General features: G+C 36.8%; 2 protein-coding genes and 1 long non-coding RNA gene across 5 annotated transcripts; 2 read left to right on the top strand and 1 right to left on the bottom strand.

Moving 5' to 3' along the window:
* Nucleotides 1-201: 201 nt before the first annotated feature.
* LOC103425723 (pyruvate kinase isozyme A, chloroplastic-like) lies at nucleotides 202-6,779 on the bottom strand. The gene is made up of 6 exons (XM_070816232.1): nucleotides 5,951-6,779; nucleotides 5,766-5,856; nucleotides 5,474-5,667; nucleotides 4,234-4,355; nucleotides 1,651-2,129; nucleotides 202-968 (listed from the first exon to the last, which is right to left on the bottom strand). Exons 1-6 carry the CDS (start codon nucleotides 6,686-6,688, stop codon nucleotides 667-669), a joined length of 1,926 nt encoding a protein of 641 aa, XP_070672333.1. The 5' UTR covers nucleotides 6,689-6,779; the 3' UTR covers nucleotides 202-666.
* A 5,338-nt stretch (nucleotides 6,780-12,117) lies between these two features.
* On the top strand, nucleotides 12,118-15,754 carry LOC103401330 (uncharacterized). 2 transcript variants are annotated; one of them, XM_070816230.1, is made up of 4 exons: nucleotides 12,118-12,339; nucleotides 12,688-12,755; nucleotides 14,634-14,975; nucleotides 15,051-15,754. In XM_070816230.1, the coding sequence occupies exons 1-4, from the start codon at nucleotides 12,141-12,143 to the stop codon at nucleotides 15,294-15,296; spliced, it is 855 nt and encodes a 284-aa protein (XP_070672331.1). In that variant the 5' UTR covers nucleotides 12,118-12,140; the 3' UTR covers nucleotides 15,297-15,754. The 2 variants fall into 2 exon arrangements, with proteins under 2 accessions (XP_070672331.1, XP_070672332.1); XM_070816231.1 differs by having other exon boundaries at nucleotides 12,118-12,330; nucleotides 15,051-15,729.
* A 3,838-nt stretch (nucleotides 15,755-19,592) lies between these two features.
* LOC114822167 (uncharacterized) lies at nucleotides 19,593-24,600 on the top strand. Of its 2 annotated transcripts, none has more exons than XR_003770313.2 (2): nucleotides 19,593-19,988; nucleotides 23,861-24,600. It is a non-coding gene; the product is annotated as an uncharacterized lncRNA (long non-coding RNA). The 2 variants fall into 2 exon arrangements; XR_011577434.1 differs by lacking the exon at nucleotides 19,593-19,988 and adding an exon at nucleotides 21,736-21,901.
* The last annotated feature ends 201 nt before the right edge of the window (nucleotides 24,601-24,801 follow it).

Genomic DNA, 24,801 nt, shown 5'->3' with positions numbered 1-24,801 from the left:
AGAAAAAAGGGAATATTCGCTCAAAGCCCAATACAGCCATGACTGCCCAAGCTTACATATTTGATGATATTATGAAGTTATATTTGTACATTATTCTACTTGAGATTATTATAAAAAGAGATTCAAACTCGAATGCATCGATGAAAAGCACATTGCAATCCAATCAATGTGGCTACGTGAAAAAATAAAATGACAATGATCTAAATGAATTGCATCCACTTATTTCAACAACATGAGTAACCCAAATACACTCAATTTCAGAAACCAGTGGGGTGACATTAAACAGTAACTTGAAAATGGTTAATTGTTGATCATGCTTGATCGAATTTTAGAGACACATCAAAACAACACATAGGATCATTATTTCTGTAATCCCAAAACATAAAGATATTTCTCTGCCTTTCAACGATACGGTTCTCGTCATAACCCTAAAACTAATTAAGCAAACTAATTTCGCAAGGTAATTAATGAACAATACCAGGCAGCTCCTCTGAACTTTACGATGGATCTTGAGGCCTGCTCCGGGAAGATCATTAGGGGAAGGCTGAGTCACCTCCAGATTTCCCCCTTTTTCTTTCAACCAAAAGCAATTAACTTAGCAGTTTGATAGATGACACAAGCTAGAAGGATCGAGAAAATGTTTCCAAGCTAATCGAAATCCAGTTTTCAAGGAACATTCATAACTTGGATGCACTGCAAGACGTCTGAGACAGCAATAACAAGGTCGCCTGATTTGATCAAATTCCTGGCCTTCAGCAGCGAGAAGGTTTTATTAAGGTTGCTCTCCATATCATCGGAGAAGCTCACCCTAAACGGTATCAGACCCCACTGTAGGTTCAGACGTCTCCGTACAGATGTCGTGTTAGTAAAAGCAAAGATTGGGCAGTCTGGCCGGCAGCGAGACAAGAGAGATGCCATGTGGCCTGTCTTTGTATAGACAAAAAGAGCATCTACCTCCAAATTGTTGGCTGCAAAATGCAAACCACATCAAGATATTGTTCCAAATGCAGAAAAAGCAATGACTAAAACAAGAAAATAATTCAACAGAAAGGATCAATAAACTCAATACTAATATAATCATTCCTTTGAATTAGCCATCTTAGGAGGAGGTTGAGAATAGATGCAGCCAAAATGTTTAAAATAGATGCAGCCAAAATGCTATCCCAAAAAACAGTTATAAGATGAGAAAATAGATTATTTTTTATGTCATTTGGATATGTTGGTTCAGCTTCGCTGCAACTTAGGAGGTGCATTTTATACAATAAAAAAACGAAAACATTTCGGAACAAAGAATCCAGATACAATGTGGCTACCAAAATGCATAAATCACATATGATTATCTCAACATTACTTTCATGTGGGTGTGTGTGTTTGGTATAAGTGAGAAATTTGCTTTTGTTATTCGTTTATTGCTTATAGTGAAAGATGTGATTTATACTACACTAGATGGAAATCCTGGCATAAATCCACCCTAAGAGAACACAGGAGCCTTTTACATCAAGACTCTCAGTGTAGATCTATTATAAGTAGTTTATATTGACAGACACGACCAACCCAGGGAGTTCCCTAACCTTAGTACTATTATACATACAAACAAACAGATAACTGCTTAGCTTAACTCACTTAGAAACGTATTTAGCGAATACTTACCCATCTTGGCAGCAGAAATGCAAATCTCCTCTGAAATACTGTCAGAAAATGAAGTTCCAATAGCTGGCAGTTCCATAGCTTCATGACGTTTCTCTTCCCTCCACCATCTTTCAATCCTCAGACTAACACTTCTAAGAACAGCCAATGACTTTTCTGGGAACTGGCCCATAGCCGACTCACCAGAAAGCATCAAAGCATCAGCGCGCTGCCTCACTGCTTCAGAAACATCAGCCACTTCGGCTCTAGTGGGTGTAGGATATTCAATCATAGATTCAAGTAGTTGAGAAGCCACAATGACTGGCTTATTTAGCTGCCGACAGACTTGAACAATCTTTTGCTGGGCTGCTGGGACCTGTTCTAGTGGTATCTGAGCACCGAGATCTCCTCTTGCCACCATTGCTCCATCTGATGCTTGAATGATCTCTTCCAAGTTCTTTAGCGAGTCAATACTCTCTATCTTTGCAATGACAGCAACATCGCTGCAGCAAAATGATTTAAAAAAATTATCTTAAATGAGGAACACATGTTAACCATCTTGGACAAAGTAGAACAAAATATTCAGTAGGAATGATATATATCTCAGTATATCTAATTCAAGTGGCAAATAGGTATATTAACCTTTAATTATTCAATCAAAATGATCGCACAAGCAACATATTAAAAGAAATTTCACAAACCACAAACCTTACACAATATATATAGGTGGTGGAAAGAAATATCAAATCTCTTAACACTGAAAGAACTAAGGCCATCTCTAACCAACCCGGCCAAAGGGCCATCGGCCAAAATATAGCCCGTTTTGACACGAAAACTGTCTCCAACCGAGGGCTAGGCCAAAGGGCTTGTGGGCCCCACCAGGCCATAAATAAGACACCAGGCCAGCCAGCCCGATGCAGCAGCCCAGCCAGCGCCTTCTGGTCCCATAAACCAGACAAGTTCCATGCTTAATCACATATCGATTGAAAGAAACAATATTGCAGCAGAACCTCTTCTTAAGTGATGCATCAACTTAATTAATTAAAGCAGCTTTAGCAAAAAGTTAATTAATTATCTCTTCTTTTCATACACAAAATAAACATTTTAATTGCTTATTTTGCAAGTAATCCCATCCCCAGTATTGACTATTAAAATTTCATAATATTATTTATATATTTTTCTTATATAAATGGGGGTAAGGCTAGCCGACATTCACCTCTCCCAGACCCTGCGTAAAGCGGGAGCCTTGTGCACTGGGTACGACCTTTTTTTTTTTTTCTTATATTATGTACTTTTGCAAAAAGAATTATACCATGCATGGGGACAGACTAATAATTAAACCTTAATTTGGGCTTAAAAAAATTAATAATACAACCAGGACGCATGCAAGAGCCAAAGTATCGTTGGGGTTGGTCCAGTGGAATGTTGCATATATACGTAATTAAATTAAATTTATTTGATAAACCTAACATTAAACTATTTAGTGACGTTGATTTAGGTCAGTGTTTTAAAGACGCGCCTCGGGGCACGCCTAGGCGGCCTTGGAGGTGGGGCTTCGTCAATTTCGCCTCTGTTATCTTGGATTGGGCAGAAACTCGCCTAGGCTTCATCGGGGCACGCCTGAGGCGTTGATTGGGCATTTCTGCTATCCAAAATCTTGCTTGAAATCTGAAATTTTCTGGAAAACTCTGTGCTCTTTAACTATGTTGCAGCGGCGTCTTCACGAAGAAGACGACCACGCGAGGAAGAAGAAAGGTTTTTTATTTTTTACAAAGACTTGGCCCAAAACGACGTCGTTTTGGCCAAGTCTAATTTTTTAATTTTTTTTTATAATCACTGCAGTCCTTCTCTGCCAATTCTCTGCTATTTTCACCACCCAATATCCCATTTTCTCTGTAACCAACCAATACCTGATTCTCTCTGCTATATTTCACCACATCCCCAATTCCACAATTCCCCAATTCCTCAAACCCTAAATTCTCAATCCCAATCCTATATTTCAAATTTATTCCAATCTCATACCTCAATTTGTTTCAAAATTCTCCAAACCACCATAATTTGTTTCAAAATTCAAGTTTTTTAGTATTCTAATCTCAATATGTAATTATATATACAATATATATTAAATTATTTAGGTCCCGTGAGGCTTCGCCTCATGCCTAGGCGGAGCTATCCATGGAACGCCTCTCCTATGCCTTTGCCTTTTAATACATTGATTTAGGTACAACCTTTTTTATTATTGGTTGGTTATTGTTCGGAGGTCCTTTTCATTATAGAACATATTAAAAAATAGCCCCCTCCGGTTGGAGAAGAGTTTTTTGTCAAAGGGCTATGTTTTGGCCTATGGCTTTTGGCCCCTTTGGTTGTAGATGGTACAAAATATGGCCTAACATTGTTCATTAAAAAATAATTTCTTGTAAGGCTATAGGGCTAAACATGGTCCTTTGGCCCCCTTTCGGTTGAAGATGGCCTAACAGGAGCACTGACTCAATACTCAATAGGAACAACATGAAGGAGGCTTCATAATGAAGCGAAAACATATGACCACGAAATATAATATGTATATGTATATGTATAATATACGTATTTAAGACTTAAGTTCTTTACCTATCTCGTGACCGTGCAGCAATATAGCTTTTAAGATGATTAATCACTTCCGCAGACTTGACAAAAGATACAGCGATAAAATCAACACCCTCTGCAATCCCAAAATCAATGTCCAACCAATCCTGAATATATTGAAAACTCAGAGTGTGAGAACAAAAGATAAGTTTAAAGAACTTACCAATATTATTATGTGGAAATAATACACAAGTACATTTTAGCAATAACAGAAGAAATGAAGAACAATCACAAATGCATATCATTGCTAGCATACACAAGCACAAATGATATACACTATTCAAAGTTTGCCAATTCATGATTATGCTTTTAAGAATCGAAGTATGACCAGACCACACCCCAGAGTCCAGACAGGGTTATTAGAGTATAGAATTAGCCTTATGACCAATTTAAGATTGTGACACGAATTAATAATTATGAAAATATTCAAAACTTGGGATTCCTTTATGTAATCTAGCTCAAGAGAAGATCCATCTTTGTGATACGAAATCTGTAGGTAAGGATGCTTCATATCAGAAGACACTAATGCACTGAAACCATAACTCCATGCTTACAAACCAACAATAGAGTTAACCAAATAGTAATAATATGATAAAGCTGTGCTTACCAGAAGAAAGTAGTATAATTTAAATTTGAGAATCTTAAAAACGAAAGTCATTTCAAAACTGAAAATAAACATGTGGAAGTTGAAGAAAAGATGATTATAATAGTGTAGTCTTAGACTTTTAGCTCAGCCTTTCAAAACTTATTCTCCTCTTTTCAAAGTAATGGCATTAAATAATTAACTAGTTTTGAACAAGCTTTAACAAATATTGAAACAAAAGCATATGCAACAGAACCATCACTAGACGTGATTGAAGATGCATATATGCATTCAAAAATTCAATTTGAACAATTTGATAATTCCTAATGGACACATCAAATGTATCAATATTCAGCTTGCACATTCGAAAGCCTTGCTAATACGGTTCGAAAAACAATGTAAAGAGTGGAATGCAGCCCCTGTGGAATTTATAATGTCAAATTGTCAATCATAGTTTATAACTAGACAAATATATGTATTCGGAAGTTGGAACATACAGAAGGCTCGTCAGGGCATCGTTATGCATTTTACTCACTATGTAAGTCGCATACAAAAAATAACATTAAGAAATTCAATACATACATCAACCGATGAGTCCCTCAATGTTTTTCTTATGTAAAAGAACGAAAATAATGAGCAAACCTTAGACGAAATTGTGGGAAGCATGGCATTGCGTTCTCGCACTAAACTCCCGTCCCTCCAGAAAGTCAAATTAGCCCGAGGCAGCAACAAACCAGGATCAGTACACTTACACTTAACATCAGGACCAAGCTTCTCGATCACCTCAAACCTCACCATCCCGCCATCCACAAGCAGTTCATCCCCCACTTTCACATCTGCAAGCATCATATCATACATCAAATTTCGCATTTCAACTAAAACAAAGCGGGAAAAGATTAAAAATTTAAGAAATTTGGTGATCTAATTTAATTACCTTCAGCAAAACCTTCATAATTCACATTGATGGTGTGCTCGGGGAGAGCGGAGCCGAAAGCTCTGACACTAAAAGTCCATACTTCACCATCCTGTACATTCGAAAACCAAACTAATCAGCACTCAGCATGAAACATTGCACATAAGGTGCTTGATGAAATGTCACAAAGAAGCAAACAAACGGACCTCGGCTTTGGCGGAGGAGGCGCCACCCAAATCACCCATATGAATCTCGCTGCCTTCGGTGTCCATCATGATGGCGACGGCGTATCCCTTGTCCTCGTTGAGCCTCCTGACGCGCTGAATGACCTCGCGGTGCCACTCGCGGGTGCCGTGGCACATGTTGATGCGTGCTACGTTCATGCCGCCGACAGCGAGCGACTCGAGCTGGTCGAATCCGGAGGTGGCGGGACCGATGGTGCATACGAGCTTGGTGCGCCTGGTGGAGCGGAATCCGTTCTCCCGGAGCTCGGCTTCGGTGACGGCGTCGACCTCGATGGAGCTGGAGAGAGCATGGTCGGCGTGCGAAGCAGAGGATTGGAGCCCCGAGGAGGATGTGCCGTTGTCAGTGACGAGAACGGAAGGCTTGCGATCGGAGGAGGAGGCTCTGATGGAGAGCTTTGGGAAGAAAGGGGAAGCGGTTGTGGTGGTGGTGGTGACCGACAACCGGCGATTGAAGGTGGAGAGGAAGGAGGAGTGGTGTTTTGGGATGGCGAGGTCGGAAGGGGTGAGGAGATGTACGGACTGCGACATTGTGACTGGTGTTGACCGGCGGTGTACGGTCACGGAGGAAGTAGGTGGAGAGTTTAAAAGGGGAGAGTTGGGCGGAGTTACCGAAGAGGGGATAGCTTTGGGAATTGGGGAGGAGTTTCCAAAGCGAGGAAAATGGGGGAGGGGCAAAAACGACTGGAGACTGATGGGCATGGATTATACGACGGCGTTTTCCTAGTTCCGTGTTTGCGGAGACGTGTATGAGGGTGAGGGGAAGAATTACCGACAGAACCTTCGAATCTTTTTTATCAGGTACTATTTGTATTTAATTTTAAATAAAAATATTTAAAATAATTTCTGACTACATGATGTACGATGAATAAATTTAATTATTAGGTGATGATTACCACGTGGCAAATGATGTGTTTGACAGTTGGCAGTTTAGATTGAGAAAGTATTTGGTGATTTAAAGATGTGTGTTTCTTTTTTCCACAAAAGAAAAACTTAGGTGCTTTGAAGAAGAGTAAATGTTGCACCCGAAATTTGTATATTTAATTTGTCATGACACATTCATAAATCCATAATGTTTTTCTTTTAACAACAAATTTTCCATATCGCTCACCCTTTTATTTTTCTAATGAAGATCAATTCAAACATGTGACATTCATACAATATTGGGAAGAAAAGTTTTTGCTTTTTGTTTCTTACAAAATAAGACAACTAACAAACTGTTGTTGAGGTTAAAAAATATCACATGCAAACCTCATCAATTCTCGAGACCCGATCGCTATACGAGCCTCATGCCAAGCCCAAATATAAATCACATTGTGCCCATACATATCCATCACATCAAACTTTATCGTGCTAATCACTATTCATGCTAAAATAAACCCAACTCACATGTCCAAGGCTTGTCAAGTGAATTGTGGTGTGCATGGTTACGAAAGTTTATCGGGCCTATGTGAAGTTAAGATTATGAAAGACTTTTGGCTACTAGAGAGCCCAAATATCCAATCTCATAGCCTTTGAAGTCCACGTAGGTAAGCTTGAGAGAGAACCAAACTTAAGTTGCCCCTTTTCCTTAAGGAGTTGACCAACTTAGTTAGGGAGAAACCAAAGTCATCCAGCCTTGTAATTACATTAAAATCCAAACAGGCATGCATTAATGGTTAACTTTCCCTTCCTAGCTCAAGTAGAAGTTCAACACGTGAAAGCCATGAGGCCTACTATCAAAAGTGGCGGCTATGAAAGGCTAACCCGGGAAGGCATCGCCTTGGGAAGAAGGCATGATGCATGTTTCACAAAATGGCAGCGTTTACTTATCTTAGGCATTTTTCCAACCCCAAATAGAATCAAAAACCAAACACAAACAAATTAATTATGAGTCAAAGCTGAATTGACATTTCAACTTGCTCGGGTTACACCTATTGTAGTGAAGTTGTTTTTAGGTTTGTCAAAAGATACGCTTTATTTATAATCTAATCGAAATATTTACATCCGTAGTGAGAATATTAAACAAGAACTTTGGGCTTATCTCGTCCCAAACAAATAGACCACCATGTTTGGCAGTAAAAAAGACAACTGCGTAGGCAACAAGGTTGCTACCCTGCGACACAAACTCAATATTTACGTCCCCAATATGCTTGACCAGCAATTCAATATCAAAAAACTAGCTTTCCAAGTCAGCTTCTACTTCAATCTCCTTGTTAAACATTCAAATCAACATATGGGCATCTGATTCAATCTCGGGTTTCGTATATCCTTCATCCTTACAGAACAAGTGTAACGACTCGTATCGAAATTTATGTTTTAAATGGGTAAAATTACGAAAATACCCTTAGTGACGAAAAGGTTGACTTTCGTTAACCTTCATTCGCTAATGGTTTAGAGTTTTACTTATTCTATTCTCATAACTCTCATCGATACAAACACGAAGGCATGATTGGAATCGAGTTGGGAGCTAAAACAAAGCTTCTACGATTTTTGAATGATAAGGGCCATTTGGTAATTTTGCAAGTGGAGATATTTCCCCATCTTGGACCTTTACATGGGTGACACATGGCACCCCATTTCTGGTGCCTTTTTCCCCTCATTCCTGTGATCTCTCTCTTACTCTAGAACCTTCTCATTCTCTCTCTATCTATCTCTCTCTCATCTCTACTCTCTTCTCTCATTTCCAGCAAGCTCACACACACATACATACGTGCACACTGACCACCACCGTCACAATCACACCATTCTCACCACCTGGACCCTCCCTTATCTCCCTTACCTCATCGATCCCACTATCTATCCTTCTCAGTATTGTGCACAATCATTATGCACGTGATTTTCCTACGAGGTAAGTCGATTTCACGCTTAAATACTCCTAGATCAGGTTTGGTAGGGTGATTAGGTAGTTTTTGAGACATTTTGAGATGGTTTTGGACGCAGGAATACTCGGAGGAAACCTTTCCTAGTTTTTCCGGCATGTACCACGGGTTTATAGGGAATTTCTAGCCAAAGCTGACAATAACTTGGCCTCATTTTGGTACGAACTTGTCCTCCATGTCTCTAGCTTCAATATTATTTTTTAATCATTGTTTTTTGTTGAGTTTTGACCCCAAAACGAAGTTGAGAAAACTCTCGGCTAAATTCCGACCTTTCTTTTTGCTGGGTCCGTTGACCTGTAAGTTTAAAGGCCAAACCCGACCCGAAGTAGCCCAACCCAACCTAATCTGGCCCAACTCTAAACCCAATACAGAAATCCATTTCCACGGTTGGCGCATGGGCCAAGTGTGGGTGAACATGGGCGCGCGTGACCTTTCTGGCAACTCATCTCGGGGCGACGCATGGCCTTTCGGGCTGCCATTTAGTGGCAGCGTGTGCGGCAACGCATGAGGGAACTTGAGGTCCTTCTTTATGTTATTCGACGTGCCGAATCCAAATCCACTATCCATTTTTTGAAATTCCATCGTTTTAGTAAATTTTTATTAAATGTACTCTCTTTGTGTTTAGGTACAATAGTTGGAAGCGATCCAGTTCATCCTAGTTCGAGTGGTTTTACAGTAGACGACTATTTGTGAGTGGACCCCTTTTAAACTTACATGTTTTTATAAAATATTAACCTAGCATGCATTTCATATTTCATGATTTGAGCATGTTTTATAATATGATTTACGGAGAATTTATGGTTTCTTTAAATTGCTTTTACGAAATATTTATGATTTATCGAATTTATGTTTTACGAAAGATTATGAATCATTGGATTCCGGTATATGAAATTTTATGGCTTTCGAATATGATTTATTTTACGAATTTATGAATATGTGCTATCATGGATTGATGAAATAAGGTTTTGAGCTTTTGAACTCCGGATTTGATATGGGATTTTGAAATATGTTTTCGATACGTATCTAGTGGGTTATCATATGGCACATTCACACACCACGGGTATTAGTCCATGGCCATAAGACACAGTGGAGGAGTCGTGAGATATTTATACCCCCAGCTTCACTGTCGAAAGCAGTGTCGAACAACTTCATTAGTCACAACTAGTGTCGGTGTGTATGTATGCTTTTTTATTCAGCTTCACCTTCGAGTGATGGACATGTTATATAGTTTCACCTTCGGGTGATGGACATGTTATTCAGCTTCACCTTCGGGTGATGGACAAATACTGCCTACGGGCGACTATGATACCCCTAGAGAATACAGTATGGATGAGATTTACGAATTTGCCTTCGGGTGGCAATAGCACCATCATCGAGCATTGTTTTACACGTACATGTTTTACAAATGATTTTTAGTGCATGCTAAGTTTTCAGAAAATCTATTATGTAGTATTATATGCGTTTTCAAAATAAGGGGTTAGTATGTTCATAAATAAAATGGTTTTCCTATTATTAGTATTAATACAAATTATGGTCCACTCACCTTTTCTATTTTGCACCCCCTCAGGACATAGCGACGAAGAGTACGACCTGAGTTTCAAGGCATTTCTCTATCAGTGACCTTGCATCTCTCCACTTGAGTATGGATTCTTTTCATGATCTTTGTTACTTGTTGTTTTACCATTCTATGGCACTTTTGTTTAGTAGTATGCTCTTAACATATTCATGATCGTTGAATATCCTGTTTTTGTTATGTTTGAATTGGATTACAATCACTACTGCTTTTTAATGTTGCATCTTCTTGTGAATCTTGTTTCTTATGTAATTTTTTAAATGCTTGTTCCTTTATATTCTCACATATTCACACACTTATGGCTTTCATCACACTTAGGTGTTGGCCAACACATGCCATCCAAGTGTCATTTGGATATCTGGGTTGGGGCGTGTCAGTTTGGTATAAGCATCACGCGAATAGCCTCTACTTCTGCCAAGAAAGTCGAATTAAAAACCCTCATCCCCGTTCATCCTGCTTTCCTCAAACAACCTGCAAAGTCTCGAATAACCCAACCATATTCCCCAAGTCATGTGTTTGAGTTCCACAAGCCATCACAATTAATCTTTAACGTCTCAAAAGTCAATTTCCTCCACCTTCATGCCACACTAACTCCTTCCCGCACCCTATCCATCTTCGTTTTGTCTAATGAATCCCACCCCTCATTCACAAGTACCCGATACTTACCCACATGTTTCCTCCAAACCTCAATTGCTTCCGTCGGATTCCATGCTTTGCCTTGAAAAATCACATCATTTCTACACTTCTAGATTCTCCAAAGACCAATTCCTGTCTTCGACAAGTGATCCCAAGGCCTCCCAACGTCCCCTAGAGTCTCATCCCACCATCCACTTTTTCCCTTTTCCTTTTCCTTTCTTTTGAGGATTGTCAAGAAAATGAATAGTTCGAATTACAACACTTATATGATGAAATGATGCCTTAGGCCATCATGTAAAGAAATATGACTCGTTGTATGAAATAATTCTTCACTTGTAAGTGAGAGATCTTAAATTTGATTCTCGCCAAGGGCGAAGTTGAACTACATATTATGCAAGCCACATTAGAACTTAGCCTACTTCCCCACTCCTTAGACCTACTCCAACCCTTAGAGTAAAACTCAAATTTTAGGTTCTAAACTTACCCCAACTTGCTCCAATCCTTGGAGAAAATTTAGGCCAGGATTCCTCCCGGGTTAGTGAGGCTAGCCCACCATATATGTTTATTTTTTTTTTATAACTATAAATTAATTGAATCAAACGGCTAAGATCTAATATAATCAAATTCAACAGTAAAAAAAAGATCTAATGGTCCAAATATAAATCTAACAACTAAAGTAATTAAAAAAATTCTTTTATATTCTTTTAGGCCTCTTTTGACACACCGTATAAGACATCGGATAGTACTAATAATACAGAATAGGGTGTTTGTGTTCATTTGTATTAAATAGCCACTGGATTAAATAATCAGGACCCGCCTACTTTATACGATAAAGACCTGTTTGCTTATACCCTCCGAAACCACGGTACAATTTAGCCCCAATTTGGTAGTGAGGTGCTTAAAAAAAAAAGCTAGGGTGAAAAAAAGCTAGAAGGATTTAAGGTGTTTGGTAAATTTTCCAAAAGCAGCTTTGTTTTAAAGCTGAGGGTGAAAAGAAGCCCAAAACCGGAAGCTGCTATTTGCAGCTTCCCAAAAACAGCTGCAGCTTCCTAAACCAAAAACACGGGTGAACAGTGTACGTTTAATGAATTTTTCAATAATCCAAAATTGCTCTCCTTCCTTACAGTCTCTCCTCTCCGCCTCTCTCTCCTTCTCGTCTTCCTCCTTTCTTTCCTTCAGTCTACTCTCCTTTCGCATACCCGAACCAGGAAACCAGATCTCTCTTGTTCTCTCGTTCCAAAACCAGCGTTCTCCCTTGTTCTCTCGTTCTCCAGGTTCGTTTGGTAAGTTTCTCTTGTAAATTTTATTTATTTATTTGTTTGGATTTTTAACTTTGGGGGTGGGAGAGGGAAAAAGGGGTGGGAAAAGCAAAGGGATGAGGGTATGGGTGTCGGGAAAAACAAATGGGGATGGAGGGTGGGGAAAAATTAATTGGGGAAGGTGATATGGTTTGTGGAAAAAAAATAATTGGGAAAAAAATAATTGGGGAAAAATTAGGGTTTGTGGAGGAAACAAGAAAAATTGAGAAGGTCTGCTTCTGATTTGGGTTTAGGTAAAGGATAATTTTTTATAAAGCTTTGCTTTGGTTCTAATATGTGAACTGTGCTTCTGATTTGTCATCCCTTTGTCAGTGTTCGTATCGTATCTCTCTGGAAGGATGTGGGTTTCTGAGGACATCGCTGAGGCTGTACTCGAACATGTGGGTTATTTTTGTCTTGGTACAAAATTCGGTTTTCATGTTTTTGATAAATCTGTTTTGTGATTGCATTTAAATGGTATTTGGTTTATGTGTTTACGTATTAGTTTGCACTTGAAATGAGTTTTCTTTCAAGCATTTTGTAATTTTCGTGATCATATTCGATTAGTGGTACATATCCTCTCGTGAAACCTAGGGATTAAAGTAGAAGACCAAAACTTGAAAGAATGAAATTAGGGTAGCTGATTTATGTTAAATTTGAGCATGGAGTGTTTGCAGCAACATTGACTATTGCAAGCTGGCCCAACTGTATCCTATACAAAAGAGAAACTTTTGACTGATAATTCATACCGCAAGTTTCAAATGTTTACAACTTCAACCTCTAAATCATAGCTTTGTAAAGTACTTACCAGGTTACATGATTTCTAACGTGTCTTATGGTTTTAAGCAAGAAAATGCAATGTCAAACAAAGAAAATGCATTCTGCAAACCCAAAAACATATGATGCCCCAAAATGAAGTCCAAGATGAACGAAATATCTTGATCATCATAAGTTGGATGCAACAAAATGCTTCCCAAAAGTACTTCAGCCTGCTTGGAATTATGTCTTTAAGATTTATTGCCAAAATTCAGCATGTCAACATTATACAGTTGAAAGCCACTGAAAACACTAACGAAAATAAGAATAAAAAAACTGCACAATTCCAACTACAAAAGGGAAGACAAAAAACAGTTGTTAAAAACCAGAGGCTCTGTCACGTACGTGTACTGATGAAGAAAGTGACGCACATAATCAGACATAATTTGAGAATCAGCAGCCTGAGAACAGAATATTAGACAGATTAATGACAGAACAGAGCAACTACAAAGTCTGTTACCAGCCACCCAAAAAAAGGCCTTGTTACTTAGCTATCGAACAATGTTCCTGGGAGATTGAATGATTCAAAAACAAATTAAGCAGGAGTAAAGAGAGATAAAGAATGAAATAGGTAGAAGTGGTTAGGTGTTTGTTGGTTAGGATTAGATAAAGAATGAAATAGGTAGAAGTGGTTAGGAGTAAAGAGAGATAAAGAATGAAATAGGTAGAAGTGGTTATATGTTCTGGTGTGTTCATCTTCTTTTCTTTTAGGTTTTTTGGTGTTTGTTGGTTTGGCTTTCAGCTCTTACTTGAAACAAGGTTTTTCAGAGATTAGGATTAGATAGACTACTTGTTTCATTTCTCAGTCTTCTTGTCTACTAAAAAAATAATAATAGTCAAGTGAATATTTTTATCTTATTCATCGTGTGAATTTTCATGTATTTTTATGGTTGATCTATACATTTTTATGGTTGATCTATGTGTTAATGAATTTTCATGTATTTTTATGGTTCATCGTGTGAATTCTTCAAGGATAGTTGACATTACATTCTGAAATTTCAAAGAATAATCGAACCACTTTTCAAACTTATATGTTAATTAACATAATTTTTTTTCTTTCTATAATGTGGTCCTTTTTATTATAAGTTTTCTTTCTTTCTATAATGTGGTCCTTTTTATTATAAGTTTTCTCTTCTGTTCAAACTAACTTCCACTTAATGAATTAGTGTGATGAAATGTTTATTTAGTCTAGAATGCTTTAATGGTCGTAAATTGTTGTGTCCGAGTAGTCTTATATAATAAATAGTTGTATGGAAAATCACATGGACTAAAATTACATTTGGTAAACCTGTGGGGTATCCATATAAGCATGTGTTGGTAAACCTGTGGGGTATCCATATAAACCTGTGCAATTTAATCTTGTGATTAATGGTCCAATTTTTTTCCCAAACTGTGATGTAATCTTTTGTAGTTGTATGTGGATCGTTTATTGGTTATTTCTTGGTTATATTACAAATCAGTAGTTGGTATCAATGGCAAAGAATGGGGCATCTTCGTCAAATCCTATTGCTACATGGAATGCCCACAATATATCTATATTTTGTGATATTTGCATCAAGGAGGTTGAGGCCGGACATCGTCCGGGCACTCACTTTGACAAAGATGGATATGCAAATATTAGAGCTAACTTCAAGGCAGAGACAGGGCATGATTATGAAAGAAAGCAACTGAAAAATAAGTGGGATGCACTTAAAAATGAGTGGAAGTTGTGGAAAGAGCTAGTTGGTAAAGAAACTGGCCTAGGGTGGAATTCGAGCAAGGGTACCGTTGATGCCTCTCAGGAGTGGTGGAATAATAAAATTCAGGTTTGTGTATTTATTTTTTAATATGTATTATGATATCATGCAATATGGCTTAACCATATTCTTTCTTACTTGTAGATAAACAAAGAATATGGAAAATTCCGAAAAAATGGCATTAGTCCTGAGATGGAGGACAAGTTAGATAGGATGTTCTCGAACACAGTTGCTACCGGTGAACATGCCTGGGCACCTTCCTCTGGAGTACTACCACCAGATACAAGAGATGAATCTATAGGACAAGTTGATTCAGATGATGAGGATGAAATTGAGACCATGCAGGATATAAGGCAAGCTAGTAGGAAGGGAAAAAAAAAGAGCGGCTAACCAAGGAGAATTGCAAAACAAGAAAGGGAAAAAAATTAGAGGTGCTGCAAAACTTTGTGGTCAAATTGACCGTCTTGTTGAAGTTTATGAAACTAGGAGTTCTGCAAACTCATTGATGTCCAAACTGCATATCGGAAATAGTATTTCAGAAGTGTTAGCGACTGTTGCACAATTGCCTGGTTGTGAGCCACCTAGCGAGTTATGGCTGTTTGCTACATGTTTATTTTGTAGCGTAGAGAAGCGAAAGGTGTTTGGCACGATGAAAGATCCTGAAGTCCAGCTAACTTGGTTGAAATATCTGTTCAACAAAGAACAATAGGGAGCTAAAAGCCTAAAACTATGAATTAGGACTATATGTGTGGTTGTACTTTGCATTAAGATTATGTATTGAATGTTACTACATGTTTATTGAATGTTGGATTATATGTTGAATGTTGAATTATGATTTCTTGTTAAACGTTGGATTATGACTTGTTCTTGAATGTCGGAGTATGACTTCTTAGTGATTGTTGGATTATGACTTGTGGGATGTTGAATTATGTGTTAGGTTACAGGTGTATATTCAATATGAATACCTCTGATGATGATGTTCAGGATTTGGAGGATGGTGTAATTATATGCGCTGTAGCGAGAGCTGTTGAAACATATTATTTAAAATATGTCCACAAAACTCCGTGTATGAATTCTTCCCAAACAGGTAATATTTGGTTGATGGAAGTACTACAAGGAAATCATGTGCGATGCTATAGAATGTTTAGGATGAACAAAGATGTCTTTTATAGATTATCCAATGACTTGCAAACTAATTATGGGTTGAAAGGTTCAAGGAAAATGAATGCAATTGAAATATTAGGAATGTTCTTACATATGTTGGGACATGGTTGAAAAATAGATTAGCTCAAGAGAGATTTCAACATTCTGGTGAGACTGTTAGTAGATATTTTGGTGTTGTGTTAGATATCGTATGTAAGATGGCAATAGATATTATCAAACCGATGGATTCTGAGTTTCGTGGCATTCCCCAAGAAATAAGGAGAGATACAAGATACATGCCTTATTTTAAGGTAAATTTTGACTCGTCTTCTAACTTATTTGTAAACTATAAGTGTTTGCAAACTATAAGTGTAGGTTGATGATTTTCTTCTATGTTATTATTTTTAGGATTGTATTGGTGCCATAGATGGAGTACATGTTGAGGCTTCAATACCACCTCCGGATCAAGTTCCATACATTGGTAGGAAAGGAATACCGACACAAAATGTTATGGCTGCATGTAATTTTGACATGCAATTCACATTTGCTTGTGCCGGATGGGAAGGCACTGCACATGATTCAAGGGTTTTTTTATGCATGCTACGGAATCCAAATTTAAACTTTCCAAAGCCTCCAAATGGTAATCTTCATACTTATTTATAAAAATTTACATACTTGCTTTGTATAATTATTACAATACAAAACAAAATTTTCAATTTTCAGGAAAATATTATTTGGTAGATGCAGTGTTGGTAGGTATAAAAGCACACCACAAAGTAGCACACCACAAAGTAGCACACAAATATCCTATTAATTTTCCTTATTAACACTAAAATTTGTCGATTGTAGCATATGAAAATAAGGGTCTTTCCCGCAGAAGATTGTTTTATCCAAATACTTAAAATGTCACAAAAACAGGGTGGCTGTCTCCACTGACCAGCCACCGAACAATAATTATTATACTAACTTACACTTATCCAAATGCAACGAAATTTTATACACATAAACTAGACACACCAAGCTATGCTCACACAAATATTTGGGATTTTTGGAGTTGATTAGCTATTTAAATTAAATCGGACAAAACAGGACCTCAACAAGTTTAAATAATACCAATAGATTTTGATTCACAAGTTAAGAAAACGAGTTAGGGGAAATGCTATCCACCACCAAATAATCATGCAAGCATGTTATGTTTCATTCAAATGTCTTTTATTTCCGGATGAAGATGCTCAAGTTGGCTCAATGTTAGAACACAACCTATTACTCTTTCTTACGTAGTATGTTAAGAGAATGGCGTTTTCAACTTAACTTAGTTCCTAACATGCAATCTAGAATGGCGTGTTCATAGATTTAACAAGTAGAAATCATTAAGAATAAAAAGAGTTTGAGTCATCACAAGGCATCGTAAGTACTGGCGTTGTCTTACTTATCCTAGAAATCGGTTCACATGTTAACCACAATTAACAAGTGCTACTCTAGAACATATGTAGGTCCTCATTCAACAAGGGCAGGTAAACATATATTCATAGCATTAAAATCCTAGATATGCTCACTATGTATCCATCCATAGAAACACATAAAGAATTTATCAATGACATAAGTAGTGAAACAATTTTCATCCTTTCATAAAAGTCATTCAAACAAAATATCACAACAAACTTACAATCATATTCGGGGCTTCAAAACAGCCCATAACTACTAAAAATTAGTTACACATTATTCTCAAATTAAACCAAATGTTAAACATGAGTTTGAGAAGATAAAACCCTTTTCTTCTGTCGCTCTCTACTCCGTGTCTATCTCTCTGCTTCTCTGCCGTGTCAGTCTCTGCTTCTCCTTTCTCTCCCGTCAGTCTATCTGTCCCCGTGTCTATATCTTTTTCTTTTGTTGTTGCTTCTCTCTCCCCGTCTTCTGCTGCGCCCCGGCTTTCACTTCTTTTCTTATTCCCGCACAGTTTTTCTGCTTCTGTCGATACGCTACTCTGGCAGTCTCTCCTCTCTCTTCTTATTCTCCTTATTTTCTGCCTTCCCCCTCCTCTCCAATCAGTATGTCCCCTCTTATTCTGCGCCTATCCTCTGTCTGCCGTGTCTCCACCTTTTCTTTCTTTTCTTTTGTTTTTGCCATCATGCACTCCTTCTGCGCCTTCTTTTTGTTCCACTTCCTTCCCACTGTCCTCTTTTGCGCACTCCTTTCTCCCTTTTAGTTTTTTTTTTATTTCTTTTCTACTTTTATCCCCGTCGGTCTTCTCTTTATTTTCTGTTTTTAGTCTCTTTATTCCTCTGTCAGTGCACTCCCCACTTAAGCCTATTATTCTTCTTTTCCTTTCTTTATTCCTTTTGTGTCCTGCTTTCCTTTTACCGTCCCATTTATTTCTGTTACTTTTTTTTTCTTTTTCTGTTCTTTCCAGCCCGTGTCTCTCTGCTTTTGCTTGAAATTTATCCTAAAACAAATTTAATTGCACATTAACACAAGGTAAGGTAAAGTGCTACAATTTTAACACAAAAACATCACAAAGACTTTAGAAATGGATGGTATAAATGCATGAAATATATGAGTGATCAAGGGTACCCACAAATGAGAGGTTATTTGGGACCATATAAAGGTGAAAGATATCATCTCCCGGATTTTCGTAGGGATCCCGAACCAATGGGTCATAAAGAGGTATTCAACCACATGCATTCTTCTCTAAGGAGCATCATTGAACGAACTTTTGGGGTATGGAAGAAAAGATGGGCAATTTTATGGGATATGCCTAATTACCCGTTCAATAAGCAAGTGAAGATTGTCATTGCTACAATGACTCTTCATAACTACATACGGAGGTATTCTGAAAGTGATCGTCATTTTGATGACCCCAGGGACTATTGTGAAGAGAGCGATAGTAGTGATGATGATGATGAAGAATACCAAAATTATCAAGTTGAAGGATCCCATGAGATAGAAGCATTAAGAAATAGAATAGCATCAAGTTTGATGAATGCATCTAATTAGACTACTTTCAAGTACATTAACAATATTGTACTAATGAATCCTAACTATTCAGTCTAAAATATTTCAATTGAAGTACTTTGTCATACTAATTAATATTTAAGATAAAGTTTATAAATATTTCTTTTTTAAAAATAAAATATATTTAATAATTCACTTTTATTTGTTAAGAAAATTAAATTAATAGCACATATAGTATTATACTCTTTTTGGTCATTTCACACAGTCACAGCTGTTTTACATAAAAGTTTACCAAACACTTTTTTTTCCAAAAGCACTTTTACAAAAAGTTTACCAAACACTCTGCTGGCTTTATTTCACAGCCGCTTATTCTAACAGCACAACTGCTTATTCTCACAGCAGCTTTTTTTCAAAGCACAGCAATACCAAACCAGCCCTTAGTCGGGTGAAATTTCTCGCTCTCTCCTTCCTTTCCAGACGCACTATCGATCCTATCTAGCTACTTTCTCTGCCTCTTTTGTGCTTGCTCTCTTGTGTGAATCCTACGTTAGTCTTCTTAAACACCTTCTTCTTCTTTGTTTGAATCCAAGTTCATCTTCTCATTTGTCTTCTTTTTCCCAAGTTCCGGCCCTCCCTTTGTTCTCCCCCCCCCTTCTATTTTCTTGCAATTTTCTCTCAATTGATTGAATCTAGTTATTGTTTTCTCTCTAATTATGCAATTGATCATGTAATTTTGTGTTTTAATTAGAATTTTTGAATTTTAGGGTTCGTCGTTGGGATCGAATTTTAGATTTGTTGTTGGTGTTGAACTTTCATCCATATCAGTATATTGTTTAGTACTTGGGATTGGGTGTGGAATTTTAGATTCTTCATGAACATCAGCAGTATTCGCTGGTCGATTGGGTGTAGATGTTGCATCGAGAAGGGCGTATTGAAGAAGCTGTAGATGAGTGGCTAAAAAACAATTTTGTGTAAACACTGCCAAATGTGAGCCTTTTCAACTCAATAGTCGCTGTTGAGCATCAATTATTTATGGGTAATTATGATTTTTGCGAAGAATCAGAGATTTCGCTCGATAATTGATAGTACGCATTTAGTGCAGAGTGTAGAGTAGGAATATGCAGGTTCACTTATTACACGTAGTTAGCTGCTATAATTTGGCCCTTTTAGCAGCTCAGTTTAATGGCTTAGACATGTGTATGTATTGGATATATGTGAGTATGTGAGTAGGGTTTTCGAGTCACAATCTTGAATCTTTTGAAACATTAGAGAGCATAATTAGTAAACTTCAGCGTGACCATTAAGTTGATGTTTTCGAGTCACAATTCCGGGTCATTATATGGAAAGAGCATGAGGTGATAAATATACAATGATTTGAGGTTGTACAAAGTGCCATCATAGACTAGACTTCTTTTCTCTCCGGAACTTGGTGTTTTGATTTTTTGAATTCGATTCGTAACATGCTTCCTTAATGGATGAATGTCAAGACATCTTTATGATTTCATTGTAATTTTTCCCTCTCATCACCCAAACGGTATGTACGATTTATTATCTGCCTATGACATTTCTTTTCTTGGTCTGGCATTATATTCAGAAGGTACTTCCTTTTCACACTTGTATTTGGTACGAAGTCTCCTTCAATGTAGCGGTGTCATTGGTTGCATTTGTTCATTTTAGGTGTTTAGCTTTGTCTAGGATCACATTGGCTGATGGAAAATAACTGTGTTGTGGTCTATTGTTGTGTTATAATGTCTTAATGACACAACCGCAAATAGTAGCGGCACTGCATATCAGAGTTGTAATATTTTGGTAGGGAAGGAAACAATTATGAAATATGCATCCTGATTTTGGTTGATAAGTTCTTATGCTATTCCGTTTTCAATGTTATTATGCATTTTTGCTTTAATTAACCAATAATCATGTCTTCTTGTATTTTCTTATGTCCTTACTTACATGTATAATGTCATGCTCCAGTTACTTAATTATTTGCCACTATCTAATAATGTTATTTTATATTTTCACTAGACATGGATGAAAGAAATATTGTGGCATGCTTCATTGTTAAGTTATGGTACTTGAAAATTGAGACTTGGTTGATGATGTGATTCATGATGAACCATAATTCAGCTAGAAGGCGTAATCGGCAACTTGCACTTAGAAACCGCACATTTGTTAGGAGAATGGTAGAGCTAGCCTATTTAGACAGCATAATAGGATATGATGATGTTCAATGTGTGAACCAAATTAGAATGGATAGAAGAACGTTGTAATACCCTGAAAAGTTTAAATATATAAATTAATTATTTATGTTATGAATATGTGAAGGAAATAGGAAAACAAATCAATAAATGGTTAAGGAAAGTTCAGTGGGAAAAATGTGAAGATCAGTTCATGGATTTGAATATTAAAATAAGTATTTTGTAGTCATATTTGTAATTACAATGTATTTATAATTACAGTAGATATTTGTATCGATAAGTTAAAAAGACGAAAATACCCTAGTTGGTTTAACGTAATTATATGAGGACGTATTTTATCCTCATATATTTTGTCATATTTATTGACATATTTGGATAGAGGACGATTTCACGAGTGTGTAGGCGAAAACCGTTCGACAAACGGGATTATAACGAATGAAATAGAAACGAACGAAAGTAGGGGCAAAATAGTCATTTTGCCATGGTTTTGGGAAGGTTCCATATTGTGTTTTGGATGGAAATAGGCCACGGGAAGGAAAAAATCAGAGGGGCAAAAGAAAGAAAGGGGGAGGAGGCGACTCTTCCATAGCTTTTGGAAGGAAATTCTTCTTTCTTCGGACAAAAATCGGAGAGAGAGTGTTTGGCAGAGAAAATGAGAGTTAGAGAACATGATTGTGAAGGAAAGATTCAAAGAATTGAAGGGTAAATTCCTAGTTCCTTGATTGTCTTGATTTTCAAATTTAATTTCCTTAAGTAGAATTGAAACTGTTGTGATATATTTGGAGTTCATATTTTTATTTAGGGTTTTCTATCATTCAATGAACCAGTCTGAACATGAATTAGAGTTGAGTAATTCAGAATGGGTTTGTAGATCAAATTTCTTGATCAAGGGTTTGGTTCAAAAGGTCAATTTCTTGTTAAATTTTGAGTCATGTTAGTTTTGGAAGTTGTATACATGACTTCTGGACTACCTGGAAGTATTTTGGGATTTGTTATATGAATTGGAAGTGGGCTGTTATGTAAGTTGCAGAAAATTGATTTCCTTGCAAAGAAAACTCAAGTTTCGAGTAGCCTTCTTTGGCGCTTAATTTCTAGGTGATGTGCTTCTTTGAAGAAAATTTTTAGTGTGTTGAAAGTACATATGTTCATGATCGTAACCCAATTATTTTCACCCAGTTCCATTGAGTTTTGATTAATCAAAATCTTATTTATACTTGGGTCGCGAGCTGCCAAACAGTAGCAGAAAACTGGGTTTCCAGTTTCAAGACTCCATTTTTCTTTTTGGCATAACTTCCAATTTAGAGCTCTGTTTTCTACAAAATTTATATGTTTTTAAAGTATAGAACACAAGCTTCAAAACCCATATAATATCACACAGTTTGGTTTATTTTTTAATGTTCCAAAGGGAGCCTAAACTTGGTCCAATAGTGCTATTTTCTGCAGATTTTGTGAAAGCAAAGTACTGTTTTTACCACACCTATTTTCTTTTCCAGATTCCTTTCTAATCTTCTTTACTTCTATTTAAGTGATATTATTTGAGTTACAAGACTCGTTGATCAGAGTGGCTAGAGAATATTATTGTGCTTCTTCGAATGTTCTTAGAATGTTGTGTGCCTGATTTGTGGTATAATGTTAAGATATAATGGTTTATGTGGTGAATGTTCGAGTGTAGTAAATGGTGAACTACGAAATGCTTGATCTCGTTCAAGGGTATGTAGGCAGTTTAACAGGGCTGGTTGCAACCTTAAATAATCGAGAATTAATCTCTTGTTGGGAATTTGTTTTAAGAAAAGAAATTAGGTGACAAACTTGGAAAATTAAATCTTATGTTTTTGATAAATAAATGTTGGTTATAGACTTTGTGAGTGATTAAGAAATTTAAATAAAGAATTGTGATTAATGGTAGTTAGTTAAATTAGAGCTTAATTTTGGCCCATCATCGAAATTAGTTTCCGAAATAAAATTTTCGGGTCGGGGCGTTACAAACATTCCATTATTTATGTTAGATGCTCCGTGACCACGGTAGAGTAAAATTGGATGGTGTAGTGACATAGAAGAACAAGTTTGCATGTTTTTGCATATACTTGCACATCATATAAAGAATCGTACACTTGAGAGTAGGTTTTGTCCATTGGGGGAGACCATAAGTAGGTATTTCAATTCCATTTTACATGGAGTGTTAAGGTTGCGAGGTAGACTTTTAAAAGTGCCAGAACCCATTCCTAATGCCTACCCAGATCCTAAATGGAGTTGGTTGGAGGAATTCTTCATATTTTATAAAAATTACTTCTAAAATTAATGTAATTAAATATATTGAGCTTACTAATGTCATTGATTTTTTTTTATATATAAAGAATTGCTTGGGGGCATTGGATGGGACTTACATTAATGTTCATGTCCCTGAGTGAGATAAACCAAGATACCAATCAAGGAAGGGAGAGATTGCGACCAATATGTTGGGAGTTTGTAATCTAGACATGAATTTTATATTTGTTTACCTAGGTTGGGAAGGGTTGGCTTTTGATTCCAAAGTACTTCGAGATGTGATAAGTAGACCATCGGGATTAAAAGTTCCCACGGATAACAATAAATTATTTGTTTATATTAGTAATTTGAATCCTCAATTTTCTTATATATTGTAATATACATTTTTTTGGCTAGGAAAATCGTATCCCATGTACGACAGATTGAATGTTATTTTTGGAAAAGACTGAGCAACCGGAGTATGAGCTACAATTCCTACGGAGATGATGAAGGAGCCTCAGCAAATTAATGGAGATGAAGATGAAGCTGAGGTGGAGACTAGTTCTCCCTCTATTGCTCAACGTTCCAGCAATTCAAGTACCAAGAAAAGGAAGAGGTCAGCTGCTAATGATAATGATCTAGCTGTGACATTTAAAGAAATGCTTTCTGAACCAGTTGATAAGTTGGGTGAAGTTTTACAAGCTGCTTTTGGGAAATGAGTGGATTCAAAACCTAAGATTGCTTCAAAATTGTCAAAGATGGATTCGTCTATTGAGGATCAAATCAAGACACTGAATATCATTTTCGAAAAGCCACAGCATGAGAGGACATTATTGTCTTTGGATGGTTCAATGAAAAAAATCCTTCGTACTCATGTTAGTTGGATAAAGTAATCGCAGTTGACATTAGAAAACAACAACAATATATTTTGTTAAAAGCAACATGCATATCTTTTGTTAAAAGCTACAACATGTATATATTTTGAGTACTTGGACAAATTGCTTCTTACTAAAAGCAAAGCAGCATCATGCACATATTTTGGTTATCTGGACAAACTGTTTCTTACTGAAACCAGCTTGCATTTGTATATTTTGTGAATTTGGATATGTGGTTGGATTAATCTATATAACATGACGACTGCAGTTGTGTTTTGTGAACCTTCTTTTATGTTATTGGAAAATATTGTGAATTTGATGTTTGAAATTTACTATTTTTATTTGTTATTTGAAAATTTGTGTGGTTTTGAATAGGTATAAATATGAGAAAAGTTCAACAAACAAACAAAGATTTGTCAATTTTTTTTCTTCCCTGTTTGTATCTGGTTCAGTATCAAACACAGTATAAATAATATGGTCAAT

This window comes from Malus domestica, chromosome 16 (assembly GCF_042453785.1).
Source record: "Malus domestica chromosome 16, GDT2T_hap1".
Taxonomy (NCBI): domain Eukaryota; kingdom Viridiplantae; phylum Streptophyta; class Magnoliopsida; order Rosales; family Rosaceae; genus Malus; species Malus domestica.
Note: the sequence above shows the minus strand (reverse complement) of the source record. Positions and strands in the feature narration are given on the sequence as shown.